This window comes from Mirounga leonina, unplaced genomic scaffold (genome assembly GCF_011800145.1).
Source record: "Mirounga leonina isolate KUSES-001 unplaced genomic scaffold, KU_Mleo_1.0 Mir_176, whole genome shotgun sequence".
Lineage (NCBI taxonomy): Eukaryota > Metazoa > Chordata > Mammalia > Carnivora > Phocidae > Mirounga > Mirounga leonina.
The window spans coordinates 32,484,428-32,506,600 of record NW_023270454.1 but is presented as its reverse complement, the minus strand read 5'-3'; the positions used below and the strand labels follow the sequence as shown (position 1 = coordinate 32,506,600).

Sequence of the window (22,173 nt, the reverse complement as noted above, 5' to 3'; positions counted from 1 at the left end):
CAAAGGAGCCCAGACAGGTGCAGAGAACATGTGTGCTACCTGCGGAAGGAGGTGGTCCTGCTCTCGCTCGTGAGCCCCCTGTGCTGACAGTCCCCCTGCTTCTGCTTCCGCGACAGGTGTCTGCAGAACTACATTCCCGCCCACAGTCTCACCCTCTCCTGCCCCGTGTGCCGCCAGACCTCCATCCTGCCCGAGAAGGGGGTGGCCGCGCTCCAGAACAACTTCTTCATCACGAACCTGATGGACGTGCTGCAGCGAACGCCGGGCAGCAACGTTGAGGAGTCCTCCATCCTGGAGACGGTCACCGCTGTGGCTGCCGGAAAGCCACTCTCTTGCCCAAACCACGATGGGAATGTAAGTGAGCGAATCGCAGACAGGGCCTGGCTTTGATCTGGGTGGGCTTCGGGCAGTCAAGAGGTTATGCACTAACACAGAACTCCACCTGGAAAATGAGCAATTAAAAGATATTTTTAGCAGCGCTCAAGACTATTTTGCCTGCTTACTTGCTCCAATCAAATTCATGTAAATAAGGAAATCAATCTTCATTGGGTCTAATAGCACCTATTATTAGTTTCCCCAGGAGAGCAAACCCATAACTATTTGCAAAGTGGGTATTCTTTGACCCACATAAACATCTGTAAATTACAGATAAAGATTCAATAATAGACAAATTCTGCAAATTGAGAATGATGATTAAAATGTTAATTAATTAGAGTTCTTTGTTTTTCTTCTGAGGGAAATTTTTCATATGCTCCATTAGGCCCTAATCCTTCATAATAAATAGAATTTAAAGATGTGTGAATCCTTGATAATAGGTTATAGATGATGAATTTCAAAATTTTCCTGCTACTAGCAAGCATAATAACTATTAGAAACCTAGGAGGACCTGTGTGTACGTACCATCAAATAACTGATTTACAATAGCTCTGAAGAGGCAGCATTGCCTAAGAGGTCTGGCTTTGGATTCAGACTGCCTGATTCAAATCCTGCTCTTCAACTTCTTCCCTGTGTCAGCTCTGCCAGGTTTATTCAACTCTCTGTGTCTCACTTCCTCATCTGCAAAAAACAAGGAATAATTGTATTTACTACATGGGATTACTTGGAGAATTAAGTGTTTAAGTCATATAAAGCATTATAGTAAGCTCTTGATAAATGTTAGCTACTAAAATTATTTCTTATCAATGACTTTATTCATTCTTTTCTTTATAATGGCCACTTCAAAGGTATTAGAAACTGCTTATAATATAAGGCCCAGGTATAATAAAACCACTATCAAGCAAGCTATCAATTATTATCGTTAGAGCAGAACAATAATTATTTGCCATAACTATTACTTATTTACCTCATTTCATACCACTCTTTCTGCCCCCTACACTGCGGCCTCACTGGCCTAGAGCTGGCCAAGTGGTTTCCCACCTTGGGGCTTGACTGTTCTCTAAGCCTTCTGCCTCGAATTCTCCATGTTCCCTCTCTATGTGGCTGGCTCACTCTCATCCTTCATGTTTCAGCTCAGATTTCTTCTACACAGAGCGGTATCCAAGGCAGACCACCTCTGACACCCAGTTGCTGGCCATTACATCCCTTTCTTGATTTCCTTCATGCCATTCACTGGGCTCTGCTTGCCTTCATCTGTGTATTTGTCGGCCAAGTGATCTTCTGGCTTTACTTTTAGAAAGTGAACTCCAGAAGGGCAGGGACCATGTTCACCATTATATTCCTAGCACTAAGCACAGTATCTTATACATGGAAATGTACAAATAAGCAGAGGCTATTTATTCTGAGCTTGCTATAACAAAGAGTCAGCCACCATCACTTATGTTTTGGCAGAGACTCAAAGGCAGGCAGAGGAATGGGAAAGCTCTACAGTAGACAAAAGAGAAGGCTTTAGGGATGCTCTGATTGGACGCTGTTGGCATGGGGAAACGGGGCAGGCTAACTAGAAGTGGGGCATCCTATGTGACTGGTTAGGGGTACATATATGGCTTTCTCTGGTTGATATTAAGTGGAAATGGGGACAAAAATTAGAGAAGCTATCAGTAATCAATTCCTAGCCATTTGGGGCCAATTGTCATAGATGTTATTGTTTGGCTTTTTGGATTATTCGGAGAGATAGTAGTCAGACTTCCTACAAGTAGGAAGTAGTAGGCTAGCTTCCTGGCTAGTTTATTGTAGATAAAGGAGTTGCTTTCCTGGACAGGTCATGGGTCAGAGTTCTATTTTTTATATATGATCTGGCCTTTGTCCATTTGTGAATTCAGTCTCTTACAAGTCAGTCAGTAGATATTTGTTGAATGAGTGGGCCAGACACCATGCTTGACTTTGTACACACCACTCTGCAAAGTAGGTATTAGTTACCTTCATTTTATTTATTTGTCTATTTATTTATTCATTTTTAGTTACCTTCATTTTATAGATGAAGAAACTGAAGTTTGAACAGTTTAAGTCCCAAAGCTGATTGACACATCATAAAACCTAGACCAGGAAGCAATAAAATCCTGAGCTTTTGGGTAGCCAAAATAAGAGAGACATTGTGGATTACATATCTTTTGTTATTTAATTGATACCACACCAGGCTGTCAATAACCATGGTTTTCTATGTACTGTTCTCCAAGGGAGAATTAGCATGTAAGTTTTGTAAAAGGAACGTTAAAGGGTGCCTTCAATTAGTTTGAGTATTCTTCTTATGACCATCTCTCACACTGGCTCTTGCTGAGGCTGTCTCCTCCTAGAGCTCACATTCTAAATACTAGTCTGTGAGGGCATTTCTACCAGGTACAAGAGTTGTCCTGAAGCTAGTGCAGGCATGGAGCTCTCTGGAAATCTGATTTGATAGAGGAGTAAAGGTTTAGGAACATTAGGAGATCCACTGTAGACACTGGTCTAAATTTGGAATGCAGAGAGCAATGGCGTAGAATGAGAAATATTGACAACTGTAAAGATAACATCAATAAGTAAAGGTAAGAGTGTCATGAATTCAGGACACAGCTTGTATGTAGCTTAGTGCAGTGAGGGCACGGAGATGGGCACTTGGGGTGGGAGCATAGGTGAGCTGAAGGATACTGGGAGGAGCATGGAAAGATAATTGGGGAGAGAATGTGAAAGCTATGAATATCATGGAGAAAATGTTCGACCTAAATTTCATATGCAGTAGGGAAACACGAAAACTTTTAAGGAGGAGATGGGTATTTTCCCGGCCTTATTGAGTAGCAGAGATGGAAGGCTGCAAAATCAAATTTGAGTTTATTGAGTTGTCTAAATAAGAGATGCTAAGGGGTGGGAGAATGGCATCAATCGACCTGAAGAAGAGAGGATGAATTTCAGAGAAGAGAGTACTCTTTCACTTGAGAATGTGCATCCTACAAATAAAAAGGCATATGCTAAAATCTGTTCAACTAAGCTATTAAGGTTGTGAGAATTTGAGCCATTAATATTGGTCATACACTAGGTCACAAAAAGCCATCATTATTTTTTCCCTTTGTGTAGACCAAGTTCCTATACCACAATGCACTAAAGTTGCATTAATAACATACATTATAGAAAAACCCCAGACCTTTATTAAAAGCTCATAATTATTTGATCAAAAAATTTACAAAATTAGACTATTTACAACATACTGAAAGTGAAAACCTTATCTATTAAATGCATAGAGGAAAGTCAAATCTGTACTCAGAAAATTTTATAGGTTTATTTTCCTTTATTTAAAAAGAGTTCAATTAAAAAAGTTAGGGAGACCAAAGTAAATATATGGAACCCAAGAGCAAGAAAATAATAAACTTAGTTTGAAAATAATAAAACAATTGAGTTAATAAATCTAAGAGCTGATTTTTTTAAATTAATGAAATAATCTGACATCTGATAAAACAACAAAAGGGAAATGTAAATATATTAAATTAGGACTAATAAAGAGACCAATACAGGTAAAAGGAATTTTTTAAAAAATTTATTTATTTATTTGAGAGAGAGAGATAGTACGTGAGCAGGGGGAGGGGCAAAGGGAAAGGGAGAGAATCCTCAAGCAGACTCCCCACTGAGCATGGAACCTGATTCGGAACTCAATCTCAGGACCCTGAGATCATGACCTGAATGGAGACCAATAGTCAGGGCTTAAACAACTGAGCCATCCAGGCGCACGCACCTAAAAGGAATATTTTTAAATGAGTAAGTCAATACTATGTGCTAAAGGCTAATATACTGAAAGTCTGAATGAAATGGATGAATATCTAGGAAACTGAAAATGATCAAGAAAACCTGAGTAGACTGATAATTTTGAAGGAAACTGGTAAAACTTAATTTGAAACTGAATTCCTTCAAACCTGTGTAAAACAAATATGATCCGTAGGATGTATATTCTACATCATAAGAAAAAACAGAAAGCTCCCCAATTCACTCAAGATATACTCATATCCCTAATACCAAAATCTAGTGAAGACAAAAAAAAAACTATTCATCAGTTTATGAAAGTAACTGTAAAATTCTTTAAAAAAAAAGATTTTATTTATTTATTTGAGAGAGAGAGAGAACATGAACAGGATGAGGGGCAGAGGGAGAGGGACAAGCAGAGTCCCTGCTGAGTGGGGAGGCCGACCTTGGGCTTGACCCCATGACCCTGAGATCATGACCTGAGCCACCCAGGTGCCCCAAAAGTAACCGTAAAATTCTTAATTAAAATGCCCCAGCAAATTCTTACTATGTAAGAGTTAAGAATTAAAGAAAATTATGAACATCACAAAAGAAAATGGGCGAAAAACTCAGAAAAGTCACAGAGGATATAAAATGGCTAATTATAGTATGAGAAAAAATGTCAAACTTCACAAATAATCACATCTTTCCAAATTAGCTACAGGTTTTTAAAGATAATAGGTAGTGCTGATGAGAATATGGGGAGATATTTTTGTATGCTGTGGGCGGGAGCATAAATTGCTCTGCAGAAAGTTTATGTCTATTTGTCAAACTGTAATGAATGTTTTACACAACTTCCTATCCTTTAATTCAGTAATTCCACTAATAGAAATATTTCTAAGGAAATAGCTGGAGAAGAGAATGAAGATAGAAGCATGTTAATTGAAAATTTTTCGTGATAGTAAAATTGGAAATAATTTGAATGTGCAGTATTAGGGAAATGGTTAAATTATGGTTAAGTACATATAACTGATTATTGGGTAGCCATTGAAACTGATGTTTGGTAACAAGTGACATTTATGCCAATATGTGAGTATGCTTGTGTGTTTATATAGACTTTTGTGTTTTTTTTAATATTATTATTATTTTTTATTCTTATGTTAATCCCCATACATTACATCATTACTTTTAGATGAAGTGTTCCATGATTCATTGTTTGTGCATAACACCCAGTGCTCCATGCAGAATGTGTAGACTTTTGTTTTTAATTAGTAAAACCACCCTGTATATGCAGTATAGAAAGAAGGATATTCTGTGCCGCCTGGGGGACAAACAGAATTCCTAAAGATGTATTTCCTGAGCAGTAGAGACCTCAGCAATAGAGAACGTTGGATGCAACAAGCTGCTAAGCAGAATCTCTCTTAGAAATGCTGATTCCAGTAAAGTTAAAGAATCCTTTAGGTTAAAATTTTGCCTTGTCTCTTTCCCAAACGCATCACATCAAATCCACTAAAAATGAAATCTATCTGGAGTTTGAACCTCCTTGAGGTAGATGAGGCTATTTAAAGCATGTTTTGAGTGCTTTCTCTATGCTGGGTCATTATGATTCTTTGGAATCATAAAATTTATAAACCAGCAAGAGGCCTTGGAAATTAACAGCGTGTGTCTTGAATCATTCTATTGTTTCATCGTAGATTGTAGTTCACTGCTGCTGCTTTGAAACAGGGGTCCTCATTGCATATTCAAGTCAAATACATGCAATATTGCAGATAAATTGCTGCAGTTAATTGCCACGGGTAAATCTTTAAAAACAATTCAAGCGTCGGAAGGTTAATAAAATCAGGTAATTAACAATAAAGCAGGATGTTGTCCTCATACACTGCCTGGTGCTGATTAGCACATGTGGATGAAAGCCTGTCATTTAAGTGCTATGACACTCTGTCTTCTAATTAAACTGCCATGGCTGCATTGTCCAAATACAAAGAAAAATGGGAATAATGGTCAGTGATTTAGGAGGTTCTTTGCACGTAAAGCAGACATTTGAGCTCATGCTCACAGTCCCGGGAACACAAATGATCATTAAACCCTGTTATGGCTTGCTTAGGTACCTTACTAATGAGGATGTTAAGAGGTGCAAAGGAGAGAGCCTCATTAAGAATGCCCTACCACTAACAAGTCCCCACTCCACAAGCCTCAGCTACAAGGCCCTGACCACCCTTTCTAGTACATTGGTAATGCAAACTTCTTGCCTTGTCATCTTCACAAATGGTGACTACCTGCCAACAAAAATAAGCTAGTCCTGGCCTCTGGCCCATCCGTCCCTGGGAGAACCAACATCATCTCACTCAAGATGGATGAGCTCAGCTGAGTCTCACACTTCACACAATTAACTCTCAGCTTGAGTCAAAGCTGCCAGAACCTGAGCACAACCATTTGAGAATGACTGGTTGTTCACATTTCAGAATGATTTTGGGGCCTTTCTTTCCAAGAAACACTTAAGAGACCAAACCAGGGACAATTACCCAGGTATGCTGCCATCTCTTCAAAGATGCATTTTTTTAAATTAAGGGAAAATTCATATAACATAAAATTAAACATTTTAACCATTTAAAAATATACAATTCAGGCCAACTCTTGATTTTGGCTCAGGTCATGATCTCAGGGTCCTGAGATAGAGCCCCAGGTCCATCTGGGCATGGAGCCTGCTTAAGTTCTCTCTCTCCCTCTGCCTCTTCACCACCTCCTGCTCATACTTTCTCTCCCTCGCTAAAAAAATAATAATTTAAAAAAAGTAAAAGTATATAATTCAGTGGTTTTTAGTATATTCAAGAGGTTGTGCAAATATCACCACTAATTCCAGAACTTTTTCATCATGCCACTCCCCATTCTCTCTTTACCCCTAACCCCTGGCAACCACCAGTCTGCATTCCGTCTCTATAGATTTGTCCATTATAGACATTTGATATAAATCAATCATAAATTATGTGCCCTTTGAATCTGGCTTCTTTCACTTAGCATAATGTTTCAAAGTTCATCTATATTGTAGCATATAGAACTTCATGCCTTTTTTATGAATAAATAATATTTCATCGTCTGGATATACCACAATTTGTTTGTCCATTCACCAGTTGGTGGATATTTGGGTTGTTTCCACTTTGGGGCTATTATGAATAATGCTATGAACATTTGTGTACAAGTTTTTGTGTGGATGTATGTTTTCAGTTCTCTTGGGTATAGACCTAGGTGTGGAATTCCTGGGTCCCATGATAATTCTGTACTTAACTTTTGAGGAGCCACTAAATTGTTTTCACAGTGATGTCACCATTTTACATTCCCACCAGCAAAGTATGAGAGTTCTGATTTTTCCACATTTTCACCAACACTTGTTATTATCTGACTTTTTGAGTCTAGCCATCCCCATTTGGTGTGGAGTATCTCCTTGTGGTTTTGATTTGGATTTCCTTAGTGACTAATAATGTTGAGCATATTTTTTTGTGCAAATTGGCCATTTGTATGGTTTCTTTGGAGAAATGTCTATCCAAATCCTTTGCCAATTTTTGAATTGGGTTCTTGAGTTGTAGGGATTCTTTATATGTTCTGGATACTTCATCCTTATCAGATATATAGCAAGCAAATATTTGTTCCTATTCCTTTCACTCTCTCTCTCTCTTTTTAAAGCTTTTATTTTTAAGCAATCTCTAACCCAACGTGGGGCTCAAACTCACAAGTCCGAGATGGAGAGTCACATGCTGTACTGACTGAGCCAGCCAGGTGCCCCTCTTTTCATTTTCTTGATGGTGAAGTGATAGTGACCTTGATGCACAAGATTTTATTTTGATGAAGTACAATTTTTCAATTTTTTGTTGTTACTTGTGCTGTTGGTGTCATAGCTAGGAAACCATTGCCAAATCAAAAGTCGTAAAGATTTACTCCTATTTTTTTTTCTAGGAGTTTTATAGTTTTAGCTTATATATTTAGGCCATTAATCTATTTTGAGATAATTTTTTTATATAGAGCAAAGTAAGAGTTCCACTTCATTCTTTTACATGAGGATATCCAGTTGTCTTGGCATCATTTGTTGAGAAGACTATATTTTTTCTCCATTATGTGGTCTTGGCACAAGAATCTAGTTGACCATAGACATACGGTTTTATTTCTGGACTCACAATTCTATTCCATTGTTTTATATGTCTATCCTTATGTCAGTAAAATCATATTTTGATTACTCTAGCTTGGTACTAAATTTTGAAACTGGGAAGTCTGTATCTTCCAATTTTTTTTCCCCCAAGATTGTTTTGTCTGTTCAGAGTCCCATGTAATTCCATCTGAATTTTAGGAACAGCTTGTTCACGTCTGTGAAAAAGGATGCTTGAATTTTGATAGATACTTCACTAAATCAATAGATCAATTTTAGGAATGTTGTCCTCTTAACAATATTAAGTCTTCCAATTTATGAGCAGGGACTATCTTTCCATTAATTTCCATTATTTGGGTATCCTTTAATTTCTTTCAACAATGTTTTGTAGTTTTCAGTGTACAAGTCTTACACCTTCTTGGTTAAATTTATTCTTAAGTATTTTCTACTCTTTTTGATGTTAGTATAAATAGAATTATTTTCCTGATTTCACTTTTGGATTGTTCGTTGCAAAGGGTATAGAAATACAACTCATTTTTGTTTGTTGATCTTGTATCCTACAGCTTTGCTGAATTCATGTGTTAGTCCTAATAGTTGTGTGTGTGTGTGTGGGGGGTTATTCTTTAGGGCTTTCTATATATAAGATCGTATCATCTCTGAATAGAGAAATTCTTACTTCTTTCTTTCCAAAGTGTATGCATTTTATTGCTTTTTTCTTGCCTAAATGCCCTGGCTAGAACTTTTAGTACATTTCTGTATAGAAATGGCAAGGGTGGACATCCTTGTCTTGTTCCTTATCTTAGGGGCCACCATAAGGTATGATGTTAGTTGTAGGATTTTGTAGAAACCTCTTATCAAGTTGAGGAAGTATTCTTCTATTTCTAGTTTGATAAGTGTTTTTATCGTGAGATGGTATTGGGTATTGTCAAATGTTTTTTTCTGCATCAATTGAGATGACCATGTGGGATCCCTCCCCACACACTTTATTCTATTAGTGTGATATATTACATATACTGATTTTTGTATGTGAACCACCTTTGCAGTCCTGGGATAAACTCCACTTGTCCATACTGTATAATCCTTTTAATATGCAGCTTGATTCAGTTTACTAGTATTTTATTAAGGATTTTTGCCTCTATATTCATAAGAGATATGAACTTTTCTTTTCTTTTGATGGCTTTGGCTTTGGTGTTGGGGGTTGCTGGCCTAATAGAATAAGTTAGGATATGTTCCCTCATCTTCTATTTTTGAAGAGTTTGGAAGGATTGGTGTTAATTCTTCTTTAAATGTTTGGTTGGAGGGGCGCCTGGGTGGTTCAGTCATTAAGCGTCTGCCTTCGGCTCAGGTCATGATCCCAGGGTCCTGGGATGGAGCCCCGTGTCGGGCTCCCTGCTCAGTGGGGAGCCTGCTTCTCCCTCTCCCGCTCCCCCTGCTTGTGTTCCCTCTCTCGCTGTGTCTCTCTCTGTCAAATACATAAATAAAATCTTTAAAAAAAAAAATGTTTGGTAGAATTCATCAGTGAAGCCATCTGGTCCTGAACTTTTCTTTGTTGGAAGTTTTTTGAACACTGTCTATTCAGATTTCCTATTTCTTCTTTGGGTCAGTTTTGGTAGTTTGTGTGTTTCTAAGAATTTGTCCAATTTATCTATGTTATTCAATTTGTTGGTATACAACTGTCCCTAGTATCCTGTTTGTCAATGTTGTTGACCTTTACAAAGAACCAACTTGTGGTTTCATTGATTCTCTCTACTGTGTTTCTATTTTCTATTTTATTTATCTCCACTTTCATCTTTATTATTTTCTTTTTTCTTCTTGCTTTGGTTTTAATTTGTTCTTCTTTTTCTAGTTCTTTAAGGTTGAAACTTAAGACTATTGATTTGAGATCTTTCTTCTTTTTAAAGTAGGCATTTATAGCTAAAATTCTGCTCTGACTGCTATCTCTGATAAGTTTTGGTATATTGGGTTTTCATTTTTACTCTTCTCAAAGTATATTCTAATTTCCCTTGTGATTTCTTCTTTGACTCATTGTTCAAGAGTAAGTTATTTAATTTTCCAGATTTCCTTCTGTTACAGATTTCTAATTTAATTCCCTTGTGGCCAGAGAAGATACTTGTATGACTTTAATCTTTTTAAATTTATCAAGACTTTTGTGACCCAATATATGGTCTATTCTGGAGAACTTTCCAAGTGTACTTGACAAAAATGTGTATTCTGTTATTGAATAGAGTGTTCTATATCTGTCTGTTAGGCCTAGTTGGCTTATAGTGTTCAAATTCTGTATTTCTTTATTGATCTTCCATCTAAGTGTTCTATCATTAATGAAAGTGTGGTATTGAAATCTCCAGCTATTGTTGAACTGTTCATTTCTCCCTTCAGTTCTGTCAGTTTTTGCTTCATATATTTTGGGGCTCTGATGTTGGGTACATATTTGCTTGTAATTGTTATATCTTCTTGATGAATTTATCATCTACTCACTATATAATGTCCTTCTTTATCTGTTGTAACAACTTTTGTCTTAAAGTCTATTTTGTCTGATATTAGAATACCCACTCCAGTTCTTTCTTTCTGTTTTTTTGTTTTGTTTTGTTTTGTTTTTAGGGGGGCAGGGAGGGGCAGAAGGAGAGGGAGAGAGAGAGAATCCTAAGCCGGCTCCACACCTAGCACAGAACCCACTGACCTGGGACTCCATCTCATAGCCCTGAGATCATGACCTGAGCTGAGATCCAGAGTCCGATGCTTAACAGACCGAGTCACCCAGGCACCCCATTCCCGTTCTCCTTTGATTACTATTTGCATGGAATACTTTTTTCACCCTTTTAATTTCAATCTATTTGTGTCTTCGACTCTAAAATGAGACTCTTATAGACAGCATACAATTCATTCAAAGAACAGTTTTTGAATACTTACTTTGTGCAAGTAATTACTTAGGCTCTGGGTAAGAGAGTTCCTATCTCAGGAACTTAAAATCTTATAAATATTTCATAAAATGGGGTATAAATAAAAGGGCTTTGGTGAGAGCATTCACTTTGTGAAAATCCACCAATCTTTAGTAAGACTTATGCCTTTTTCTGTATGTGTGTTATACTTCAAGAAAAAGTTCCCTCCAGGAAGTACTTTGGGAATTCAAAATTGGAAGAAGTTATTTTCAGCTGAGAGAATAGGGGAATGCCGTCACCGGGAAACTGACTTTCAGCCTTTATGTTATATTGTTACTGAGAGTTCATCATAATCAGGATAAGGTGGCTTTATTTTCATGTAAGCAGATGATATCATCATCTTCATCATCATCATCATCATCATCATATCATCATTGCTGCTTCATCATGCCAGTACCAAGCACCATCTGTTTCTTCGTGCATATTAACCTACTGCATTCTCAAAGCAGGTTACTATTATCATCTTATTTTGACAGAGGAAAACTTGAGACACAGTGAAGTTACCTAAGTGGTAGTGCCAGAATACAAATTGCTCAGTACAGCTTATCTCTTATAGAAAGAGTATCAGTTCTCAAAGTGTGGTCCAGGAACCCTTATGGGTCCCAAGACCCTTTGTGGGGAGGGCAGTCCATAGATCAAAACTATATTTGTAATAATACGAAGACATTATATGCCTTTTTCACTCTCATTCTCTCAAGAGTGTACAGTGCAATTTTCCAGAGACAATATGATCTGTGCTATCACAACAGATTGAATGCAGAAGCAGATATGAGAATCCAGCTGCCTTCTAGTAAGCCAGACACTGAAGAAAATTTTAGAAATGGAAAATAATGCCATTCTTCTCACAGCATTTTTTTGTTTTGCAAAATAGTTATCTTTCGTGAATTGTATTATTCATGTTAACATTTAATGGGCTTATTCTTGCTTTTAATACATTAATATTTAAAATTTTTGTTTCAATTTTTCATATAAGTATCTATAGATACAATTCACATACATAAAAGCACCTTGGAATCCTCAGGAATTTATAAGGGGTGGAAAGTGTCCTAAGACCAAAAAGTTTGAGCACCACAGCCCCACACTCTTCTGCTCTAGGGCAGTAGCCACAGAAGAGCTGGTTTTGTGACGACAGCAGCAGCTTTGGAGTCTGACCCACCTCTGTCTGAGACCTGGCACAGAACAGTTTATCCCTTCCTTTTCTTATGTGACACTGGACATACTGCCTACATCCTGGGAAAGCCATGAGAATTCCATGAGAGAATGCCTACTAAAGGTCTAGTGCATAAAATCACTCGATCAGTGGCATTGAACCTGGCATTGTTTTGTGTTACCCGCAGGTGATGGACTTTTACTGCCAGTCTTGCGAGACCGCCATGTGTCGGGAGTGCACTGAGGGGGAGCATGCGGAACACCCCACAGTCCCTCTCAAGGATGTGGTGGAGCAACACAAGGCCTCGCTCCAAGTCCAGCTGGACGCCGTCAACAAAAGGTGCACACACCTCCCCCAGACTCCCAACTGGCTGTGCGTGAGGCTTGGCCTCTGGATCTCTTGCCTCAGTGGGATAATAGGTTCACACTACCTAAATAAATTCTCCTTTGATGGTGTGTCTGTAGTCATAAACTAGTGAGTGATAAGGGTCATCCCTTGCTCCTTGGTAAAATTCCAACCCCCTTATGTTATGAGTGATGGTATTTTTGTTTTAGTACCTTTGAATGATTAAATGAATAAAATACATTTGAGGAAAATGCTCTTGGGAGATCTCTGAAATTCGTGCCTGAAACCAGGCTCTCTGAGGAGCTATTCTTAGCTGCTCTTCTGACACATACAGGACCATTGTGTTCACCATCACTGACTCGTCTCTGTTTGAGCCCAGCAAAATGGTGCCCACCAGTGATTGCTCAATTTTCCTTATGTCTCCCTGCTTCCAGCCTTTCTCTTTGGCATGGAAATGAGGGGACAGAGTAGCTGTGTGATACATGAGAAAGACCAAAGAGAGGAAATAAATAACCAGCTGAAAATAAATCGTCACCAATAGTTGTAGTGAGAAAAGTATGGTTATGCTATAATAATTAAAGGAACTTGGAAGCTTGCAAAACGTTCCCAGGAAACTCAGAGTCTGGATAAGTTTTTCATATGATTAGGTGAAAAGATACAGCTATATATTTAGAACAGTGGTTCTCAGTTGTGGGCAATAATACCCCCGGGAGACATTTGGCATTGCCTGGAGAGAGTTTGGTGTCATGATTGTGTGGGGGGGTGCTGTTGGCATCTGGCAGAAGACAGGATGCTGTTAAACATCCTACAACACACAGGATAGTCCCCTGCAACAAAGCAGCACGTGACCTACAATATTATAGTGTCAAGTTCGAGAAGGCTTGCTTCAGAGTGAGGAGAAGCCATGGTGTTCAGAGAGCCTCAAGGCTTTGTACCAACAATTATTAAAATTAGATGATTGATTAGATGAAGTAGACGTGGACCCTCAAAATCTCTTCTCTCAAAGGCAGTAATTATGTCATGTTTTATTCATTCTGTTCTTTGGTTATTACTTTTTTGAAGATGATGAAAGGCAAAGAAAATGTTTTTTTGACAAAACATAGTGTTTAGACAGATGTTTCACTATTTCTGGGTTGATGTTAAATAATGATCTTTAACGACTGTCCTGCAGGCTCCCAGAAATAGATTCTGCCCTTCAGTTCATCTCAGAAATCATTCATCAGTTAACCAACCAAAAGGCCAGTATTGTGGATGACATCCATTCTACCTTTGATGAACTCCAGAAGACTCTAAACGTGCGCAAAAGTGTGCTGCTTATGGAACTGGAAGTCAATTATGGCCTCAAACATAAAGTAAGATTCCAGCCATTCTCATAAATACCCTGTAAGAGACATGGTATCCTGGGCCCTTCACTGCACTAGCTTACTGTGTTCTAATACCCACAAAGGGGACTCAGATGGGTCCTTAAGTGTCACTGTTGCATAGTAAGCAGTAGTTTTCTAACACTTTATTTATTTGAGAGAGAGAGAGAGAACAAGCAGAACAGGGTGGGGAGGGGCAGAGGGAGAGAGAGAAGCAGGCTCTGTGTTGAGCAGGGAGCCCAATGCAGGACTTGATCCCAGGACCCCAGGATCATGACCTGAGCTGAAGGCCGACTCTTAACCGACTGAGCTACCCAGGCGCCCCAAGAGTAGTTCTCATTTAATGGCCCATCCAGCTATTTTTTTTCCTTCCTCTTTTCAGCGAAGTTCTATGATTCTGTAACCATAAGGACCAATTAATAATTTGACATAAGACCAAATTGAATATAAAGTAATGTTTTCAGGACTTAGGGTTAAACTGGATTATTTTCCTTCCTTAATTATAATGTCTAATAGTCTCTTAATTGCTCTCTCATCCACACCAACCTGTTAGTCAACTTCAAAGAGAACCCTGACGGCAGCCTTTAACATGTCCAATCACAAAACCAGGGACCAAAAGCTTCTGCTATTTGGGTGTGGAGAGTTTTCATTTGCCTGGTTTCTGTTCCTTTACTTGGCAACAGGGGAATTTGGGACGTTATGGAGAGAATACTGAATAATGAGTATTTCAGATGCCGGGCATAGCAATTTGTTTTCCAGGCTGTTGGTGGTGACGTTTCTGCTCGCCCCATCAAAAACACCTGACCCAACAAATATGCGTGTGGGAGAGTGTGGGAGAGGCGGAAGGGAAGGAGGAGGTACCGGGAGTGCAATTCAGAAGCATGCCTTAGAAGCGGGTTCGCTGGGCCAAATAAATACCACCTGCGGAGAGCCACCGGCGTGGACAGGTGCAGGACCCGGTTGTGGCCCGCGGAGGGCATGCCCCCGCGCGCCGCCGCGCAACGTCCAATGCGCTGAGCTCGTGCGCCGCTGCAAGTGCTCAGCCGACCTCCCCCCCGCCCCCCCGCAGGTCCTTCAGTCGCAGCTGGATACTCTGCTCGAGGGGCAGGAGAGTATAAAGAGCTGCAGCAACTTCACGGCGCAGGCCCTTAACCATGGCACGGAGACGGAGGTGCTGCTGGTGAAGAAGCAGATGAGCGAGAAGCTGAACGAACTGGCCGACCAGGATTTCCCGCTGCACCCGCGTGAAAACGATCAGCTGGATTTTATCGTGGAGACCGAAGGGCTCAAGAAGTCCATCCACAACCTCGGGACGATTTTAACCACCAACGCCGTCGCCTCCGAGACGGTGGCCACGGGCGAGGGGCTGCGGCAGACCATCATCGGGCAGCCCATGTCCGTTACCATAACGACCAAGGACAAAGACGGCGAGCTGTGCAAGACCGGCAACGCCTACATCACCGCCGAGCTGAGCACGCCCGACGGCAGCGTGGCGGACGGAGAAATCCTCGACAACAAAAACGGCACCTATGAGTTTTTGTACACTGTCCAGAAGGAAGGGGACTTTACCCTCTCTCTGCGACTCTATGACCAGCACATCCGAGGCAGCCCGTTCAAGCTGAAAGTGATCCGGTCGGCCGACGTGTCTCCCACCACCGAGGGCGTGAAGAGGCGCGTGAAATCCCCGGGAAGCGGCCATGTAAAGCAGAAAGCGGTGAAGAGACCCGCCAGCATGTACAGCACTGGGAAACGAAAAGAGAATCCCATCGAAGACGATCTGATCTTTCGAGTGGGTAAGCAGAAAGCGCCGCCGCGCCGGACTGTCTGAGCGTTGCTTTGGTGAAGGGGCAACGGGGAAAGGGCTGTTGCAGAGGGGAACCTCGCGGGTCGGGACTTGTACCCTGAAGGTGTTGGGAGACACTGGTGTGTTTAATTAGGTGAGTTTATGCAGTCTCCTCCGGAGGTTGTAGGATTTATTTCCCCCTTTTCCGCCCTCCTTCTCCCTCCCTCCTCATCCTTCTTCCTCTTCTTCCCGCTTCCACTCCCTCCCTTTCCCCTTCTCGCGTTAGCCTTTCTCCCTCTGTCCTCCTCCTTCCCCCCCAAGTCCTCCCCACCGCGTCCCCTTCCCCTCCCCAGTTCTCCAGTTTCCCCCTCTCTGTCCTCCTCTCCCTCGCCCCCAGCCCTCCCCCCTTCCCCTTCTTTCTCCTCCTTCCTTCCCGCATTCTCCTCCTGCTCTGCTCTCTCCTCCTCTCCCCCTCCTCCTTTGTAACGCAAGTGCTGCATAGTCATTGTAGAAAAATAGAAACCGAAAACAAGCAAAAAGAGAAATAGAAAAAATCACAGCCCTCACAATCCGGAAATTTTAAAGGACATGTTGGCCATCTCACCGCCCCCCACCGCCCCACCTCCCGCCGTGGGAATGTCTTTAAGCGTAACTCAAGGCAGAGCGATCGCTGTATCAGATCACTCCATTGTTTCTCTGAAATCTGTCAGCTCCAGCTTGCACTGTGGGCGGAGGGGCTGATGCCTCCCTGTCATTGCTTCTGCACTGTGAGGGCTGGGGCTGGGGGACACCGAGCAGTGCAAGTCGTGGTCACTTCCAGGTGTGTGTAGCTGGAGAGCAGCCCCAAAGAGGGGAGGGTGGGTGGAAATCCGGAGAATGGAATGGGGTTGGGGCGGAAACAAGACGCGGAGCCAATAGATTGGAGAATGCAAGTCTCAAATTCCCTTGTCTGCTTTATTACCGCTGATTTTTTTTTTTTTAACTGTTTATTCTCTCAGTCGAAAGCAAACTAAATGTAAATATCAAAGGACTTTGTCATTCTTAAGAAAAAAGCCTGCATTTTAGTTAATGTTTCCAGAAGTAGCTTTAGCCTGCTTATCTTTCTGCCTCTTCTTAAGTCCTGTGTTGCAGCATCTCTGAAAGGGCCTTGCACGGAGCCTGGGGTTCAAATAGATTGGGGAGACCTTAGCCTCAGTGAAGGAAACAGACTTTTTTTTTTTAAGATTTTTTATTTATTTATTTGACAGAGAGACACAGCGAGACAGAGAGCACAGGCAGGGGGAGTGGGAGAAGGAGAAGCAGGCTTCCCGAGGAGCAGGGAGCCCGATGCGGGGCTCGATCCCAGGACCCTGGGATCATGACCTGAGCCGAAGGCAGACGCCTAACGACTGAGCCACCCAAGTACCCTGACTTTTTTTTTTTTTTTTAACCCCAGAACCTTTAGAATCTGCCAGTGTGCACTGTAAGTCTCCAAGGCAGGAGAGGGATAACAGGCAGCACTTCCACAAAGCTTTCCTGAGCCGAGAACTTTTTCCGTGGCACATCTTGGGAGACTGAGGCTCCTTGGAACCCTCTTGGGCAGCAGCTGCACTGTGTTACTACTTCAGGCTGCATCTTGTAAAGGCCATGATAGGATATGTGCCTTGTGCGTTCACAGTCCGGAGGCCCTCCTGCGTTCACTGGCCAAATGTGCCGGGTTGTGCAGAAGCTGTAGATGCGCCTGCCGAAGCAGAATGGAGGAGCTGGGCGGGGGCAGGAGTGGCAGCCTCCCAGGTCTGCCGCTCCAGTTCTGCCACTTAACTTGAACTTCAGGCAGGTCTCTCAGCTTCTCTGAGCTCCAGTTTCCATGCCTATAAAATGAGAATACAAGAATATCTGCCTCTCAGAGCTGTTGTGAGTCTCAAGCTTAACGGCTGGTGTGTTGGAGGAGCTAAATAAAGGAGAACTATTGGTTTTGCACATGCAATGAAGGTCCTTAGATTTTCCCTACTACCTTTTCTTCTAAAATTTTTTTACCTTCCTGCTCCCCACTGATCTCCTCCTGCATTGAGAACAAGCTCAGTGGGTCTCCTGCTCAACCCTTTCCCTCCACCTGCTCCCCCCACCTCCCGCCCCAGCCAGGTAATCCCAGTCTGCTTCTAGGCAGTGTGCCAAGTGGAGAAAGGCAAAGATTTGGGTCTGAATTCTGATTCTCCTTAACAGCTGGGCAACTAGCTTACCTTTTCTGAACCCAGTGCTCAATTACTGGTAGCTGTTATTTTCCTATTGTTATTGATTTTAATCTCCATCATCACCACCTGTGATTCTCACCTGACATACCTCTTAGGGTGTTTTCCGCCCCCAGTAGCGATTTTGAATCCCCAGCTCCCACCAGAGAAGGGGGTGTACTCTTCTTCCCTCCTACCCGTTGAGAATTCACTGGTGATTTGCTGGCACTGGTGGAAAGGTGTTTAAATGTTTAAACCTCTATAAAGAGCTTAGAAGAGTGCCTGGCATATGACACTGTGTCTGAGTTTATTCATGAAGTAAAGATGCTGTCTTAATCTGCTAGGGCTGCTGTAACAAAATACCATAGACTGGGTGGCTTAAACAAAGGACATTTATTTTCTCACAGTTCTGGAGGCTGAAAGTCCAAGATCAAGGTGGTGCCAGATTTGGTTTCCTATGAGGCCTCTCTCCTGGTCTTCTAGATGGTGGTCTTCTTGCTGCTTCGTCCTTATATGGTTGTCCCTCGGTGCATGCATAACCCCTGGTGTTTTTTTCTCTTCTTGTAAGAGATTAGGGCCTCACCCTAATGGCCTTATTTTAGCTTAATCACTTCTTTTAAGACCTTCTCTCCAAATGCAGTTAGGTACATTATGAGGTGCTGGAGGTTGGGACTTCAACATATGAATTTTGGGGGTTCAGCCCATAACAGAAGCTAAGCACCTCAGATACGTAGGGGCAGAAAGGAAGGCAGGTCGTTCAGGCCTATTTCTCGTTAACTTGATGTTTTAACCCAGAGCTAGCCAAAAGACACCACTCACTATGCAATAATTTGGCTCAGAAAGCATTTCTAGAGCACCTAGTACCTGAGATGGGAATGTAGAGATGAAAGAAATGAGATATCCTCCCTCAAGGAGGTTACAGTTTGGGTGACAGATGGATGACCGCCTGACTCTAATGGGCTGCCTAAAAGGGGTGTCTCTCCATCAGATGCGCAGGCGGTGAAAGAATTCACCTGGGGCAGAACCAAGGTGATCAAAGTTTATCGAATACACCACAAGGGAGTGGTGGGCGGGACAGCGGAGGAGAGACTGAGGCAGTGGGTGGGGGGTTGTTTTTAAAGAGGAAAGCTGAGGAGGTATAGGGATGTAGGAACTCTTCCCATTTAGGGAACGGTGCCGAGCTGTAAGTCGCCCATTGGTCAGTTAGGGCCTATGGCTATTTTGAGGTGGGGCATCTGAGGGGCCTGTCTGTAGTCAGCCAGGTGCTTACCGTGGCCCTTTCTGCCTTCCATCGCTCAAATCTGTGTGCCTCAAAGCAGCTTCTACGTTTAATACCATGGGTTAGGGGATGGGAAGCTGTAGAAATGAGAAAGAATTTAAAGCAGGACATGAACGAGGAGGACTATCCGGGTTGACAGGTGTAAGCAGCATTCCAGGTTGAAGGACTGATGCAAGGCAGAAAGGCCAGGTGAAGAGGAGTGAACATGAGTGAGGTTTGCAAGCAACACATCCTATGAGAAGATGCAGGGAGAGAAGGTCAGATGAATGGAGGGTGGGGAAGGCTCTGGCTGGAGATGAGCCTGGACAAATCAGTGTCAGAGCCCACTGCTCCCTGAACGCCCTCTGGGCTTCCACACCAGGCACCTGATCTCTGGATTCTTTCCCCAGTTTTATCTTTCCCCCAAGTTCCACCTTCTCCTTTGGAGTCCACTGTGATTATTACTATTTATGCATGGGCCTTATTTCCCAATAAGATTACAAATTGCTTGAGGTCAAAGATGATGTCCTTAATCATTTATAGTCCCCAACAGTACCCCAAAGAATACTTGGCATAAGTACTTTGTTCATTTGAGTAGGATCCAGTTGTGACCTAGTGCATGATTTAACTTTCCTCTCACCACTGTCAGGCCCCAGTGTTGAGGTCCAAGGACACAGAGACCAGACAACAGGAACTAAGCTCAAGGCCAGTGAGTCACAGGTATACCCATGCCTGGAACTGTGCTAGGGCAATGTCAGGCAAGCAGTGCTGGCCTTCTAAGAACGTGTCTTCTCGAGGTCTGTACTATAGGCTACAGCAGGTAGAGTTTATATTAATAATTAGAAGAGTTCAACTTTTATTTTACAGTTACAACTTTATTTTTTATTTTTTACTTTTTAAGATTTTATTCATTTATTTGTCAGAGAGAGAGAGAGAGCGCGCACAAGCAGAGGGAGTGGCAGGCAGACATAGGAAACAGACTACCTGCTGAGCAAGGAGCCCAACGCAGGACTCGATCCCAGGGCCCTGGGATCATGACCTCAACTGAAGGCAGATGCTTGACCAACTGAGCCACCCAGGTGTCCCTATACCTTTGTTTTAGATCTTTAAGTTTCTCTGCACAATTCGGCTTTTAGGTGCATAATAATAGAACATGCACAGTTTGGGGCACCTGTGTGGCTCAGTCGGTTAAGCATACAGCGTATGACTCTTGACTTTGGCTCAGGTCAAGATCTCAGGGTCAAGGGATGGAGCCCTGCTTTGGGCTCCACACTCAGCTGGGAGTCTGCCTCTCTCCCTCTCCCTCTGCCCTTCCCTCCACTCATGCTCTCTCTCTTTTTCTCTCTCTCTCTTTCTCAAATAAATCTTTAAAAAATAAGATAAAGTACATCTTTAAAATGTTATTTAAAAAAAACATGCACAGGGGTGCCTGGGTGGCTCAGTCGGTTAAGCAGCTGCCTTCGGCTCAGGTCATGATCCCAGAATCCTAGGATCGAGCCCCGCGTCGGGCTCCTTGCTCAGTGGAGAGCCTGCTTCTCCCTCTCCCTCTGCCTGCCTCTCTGCCTACTTGTGCTCTCTCTGTCAAATAAATAAATAAAATCTTAAAAAAAAAAAAAACATGCACAATTTGAGCAGTCCCTTTGTGCGTGTGTTGAAGCCTGCCGCATGTAATCCAAAATTCAGTGAAATTCAGCTACACACCTGGCAGGGTAACCATGGTTCTGCTGTTCCTCAACTGGTCTCATACATACTGAGCGTCTCAAGGCACTGAATTTGTGCTTAAAGATACGTAGTTTTCGTAATACATGTACGAGGGTTCATTCAACAACCATAAATAACGTGTTGATTCTGTGTATTCATGAAAGTGAATCCTCACTTTCTGGGTGACATAACATAGGGATTTTCAGGGCTAAATTTGACTCCCATTTTCACCTTCCTACCAGTTATCCAGCCCCCAAGTTAGATGGAACTCTGCTGTTGAGCCCTTACTATGTGCCAGATACTTGGCTAGGTCGTAGTATAAAGAAGGATGAGATTCTGACTCTGACTTAAAGGAGGCGACCATCCAAAGGAGACAGACGTGTACCAAATGTACCTTCAGTTTGAATCAAGACACAGAAGTTGGGGTGGCGGGGAGTCATGGAGGTTCCCAGAGATAGCCTCTAAACCTAAGCTGGCTTTGAAAGAGAGTGTCGGATGGAAGGGAAGAAAGGGTGTTTCAGATGAAGGGAGAGCAGGTACAAAGGCATGAAGGTGAGAAACTGAGTGGTTCAAGGAACCGTAAATGATGCCATCATCTTGGAGCGACAAATGAAATAGAAGCGAGGAAAGGTTGCGTTTCCTTGATAAGGAGCTTGGACTTTGTTCTCTGTGTTTCCCAGTCTCTGGGGAGGGCCAGGGATCTGCATTCTGTAAGCCTCAGCCATGCTTATGCTCACGGAAGTTTGAGACCCATAGGTGTGTGGGTGATGGGGGTGGTGGGGAGGCCCTGAACCGCGTGATGTAGTGTGGTGGCTTACTAAGTAAGCTGTTTATTTCCAGAGAGCCTGGAGGCATTTTAGGGCATCTACTCTGAAGTCTCTCCCAGGAAGCAGTAGTCCGCATGAGCTAATACAAGGGCCAGGATTCAGAGCGTTGCGATGCAGTGGAGAGGAAATGGCAGATTTATAAATGCTCAGGAAGGAGAGGGCAGGGCTTCGTGACCAAACTGCATTCTCGCTGTTTGACTCCCATGCTGGAGGGACGTGAGCCGGTAGAGTGAGTGGTGTGAGTGGTTAGGACTGTGCACTCTGAAGCTGGACCACCCTGGGTCCTGGCCCCAGCACTGCTACTTTCTCATCTGTGCGGTCCTGGCTAAGTTTCTTCTCTCCGTGCCTCAG

At 42.4% G+C, this 22,173-nt stretch overlaps 1 protein-coding gene across 1 annotated transcript in view; it reads left to right on the top strand.

Moving 5' to 3' along the window:
- The window catches only part of TRIM2 (tripartite motif containing 2), a 128,317-nt gene that overhangs the window by 76,030 nt on the left and 30,114 nt on the right, over positions 1–22,173 (top strand). Inside the window, exons 3-6 of the mRNA XM_035022875.1 lie at positions 117–354; positions 12,528–12,679; positions 13,857–14,037; positions 15,116–15,839. Of these exons, the coding sequence (XP_034878766.1) occupies positions 117–354; positions 12,528–12,679; positions 13,857–14,037; positions 15,116–15,839 (1,295 nt within the window). The remainder of the gene's footprint in view (positions 1–116; positions 355–12,527; positions 12,680–13,856; positions 14,038–15,115; positions 15,840–22,173) is intronic.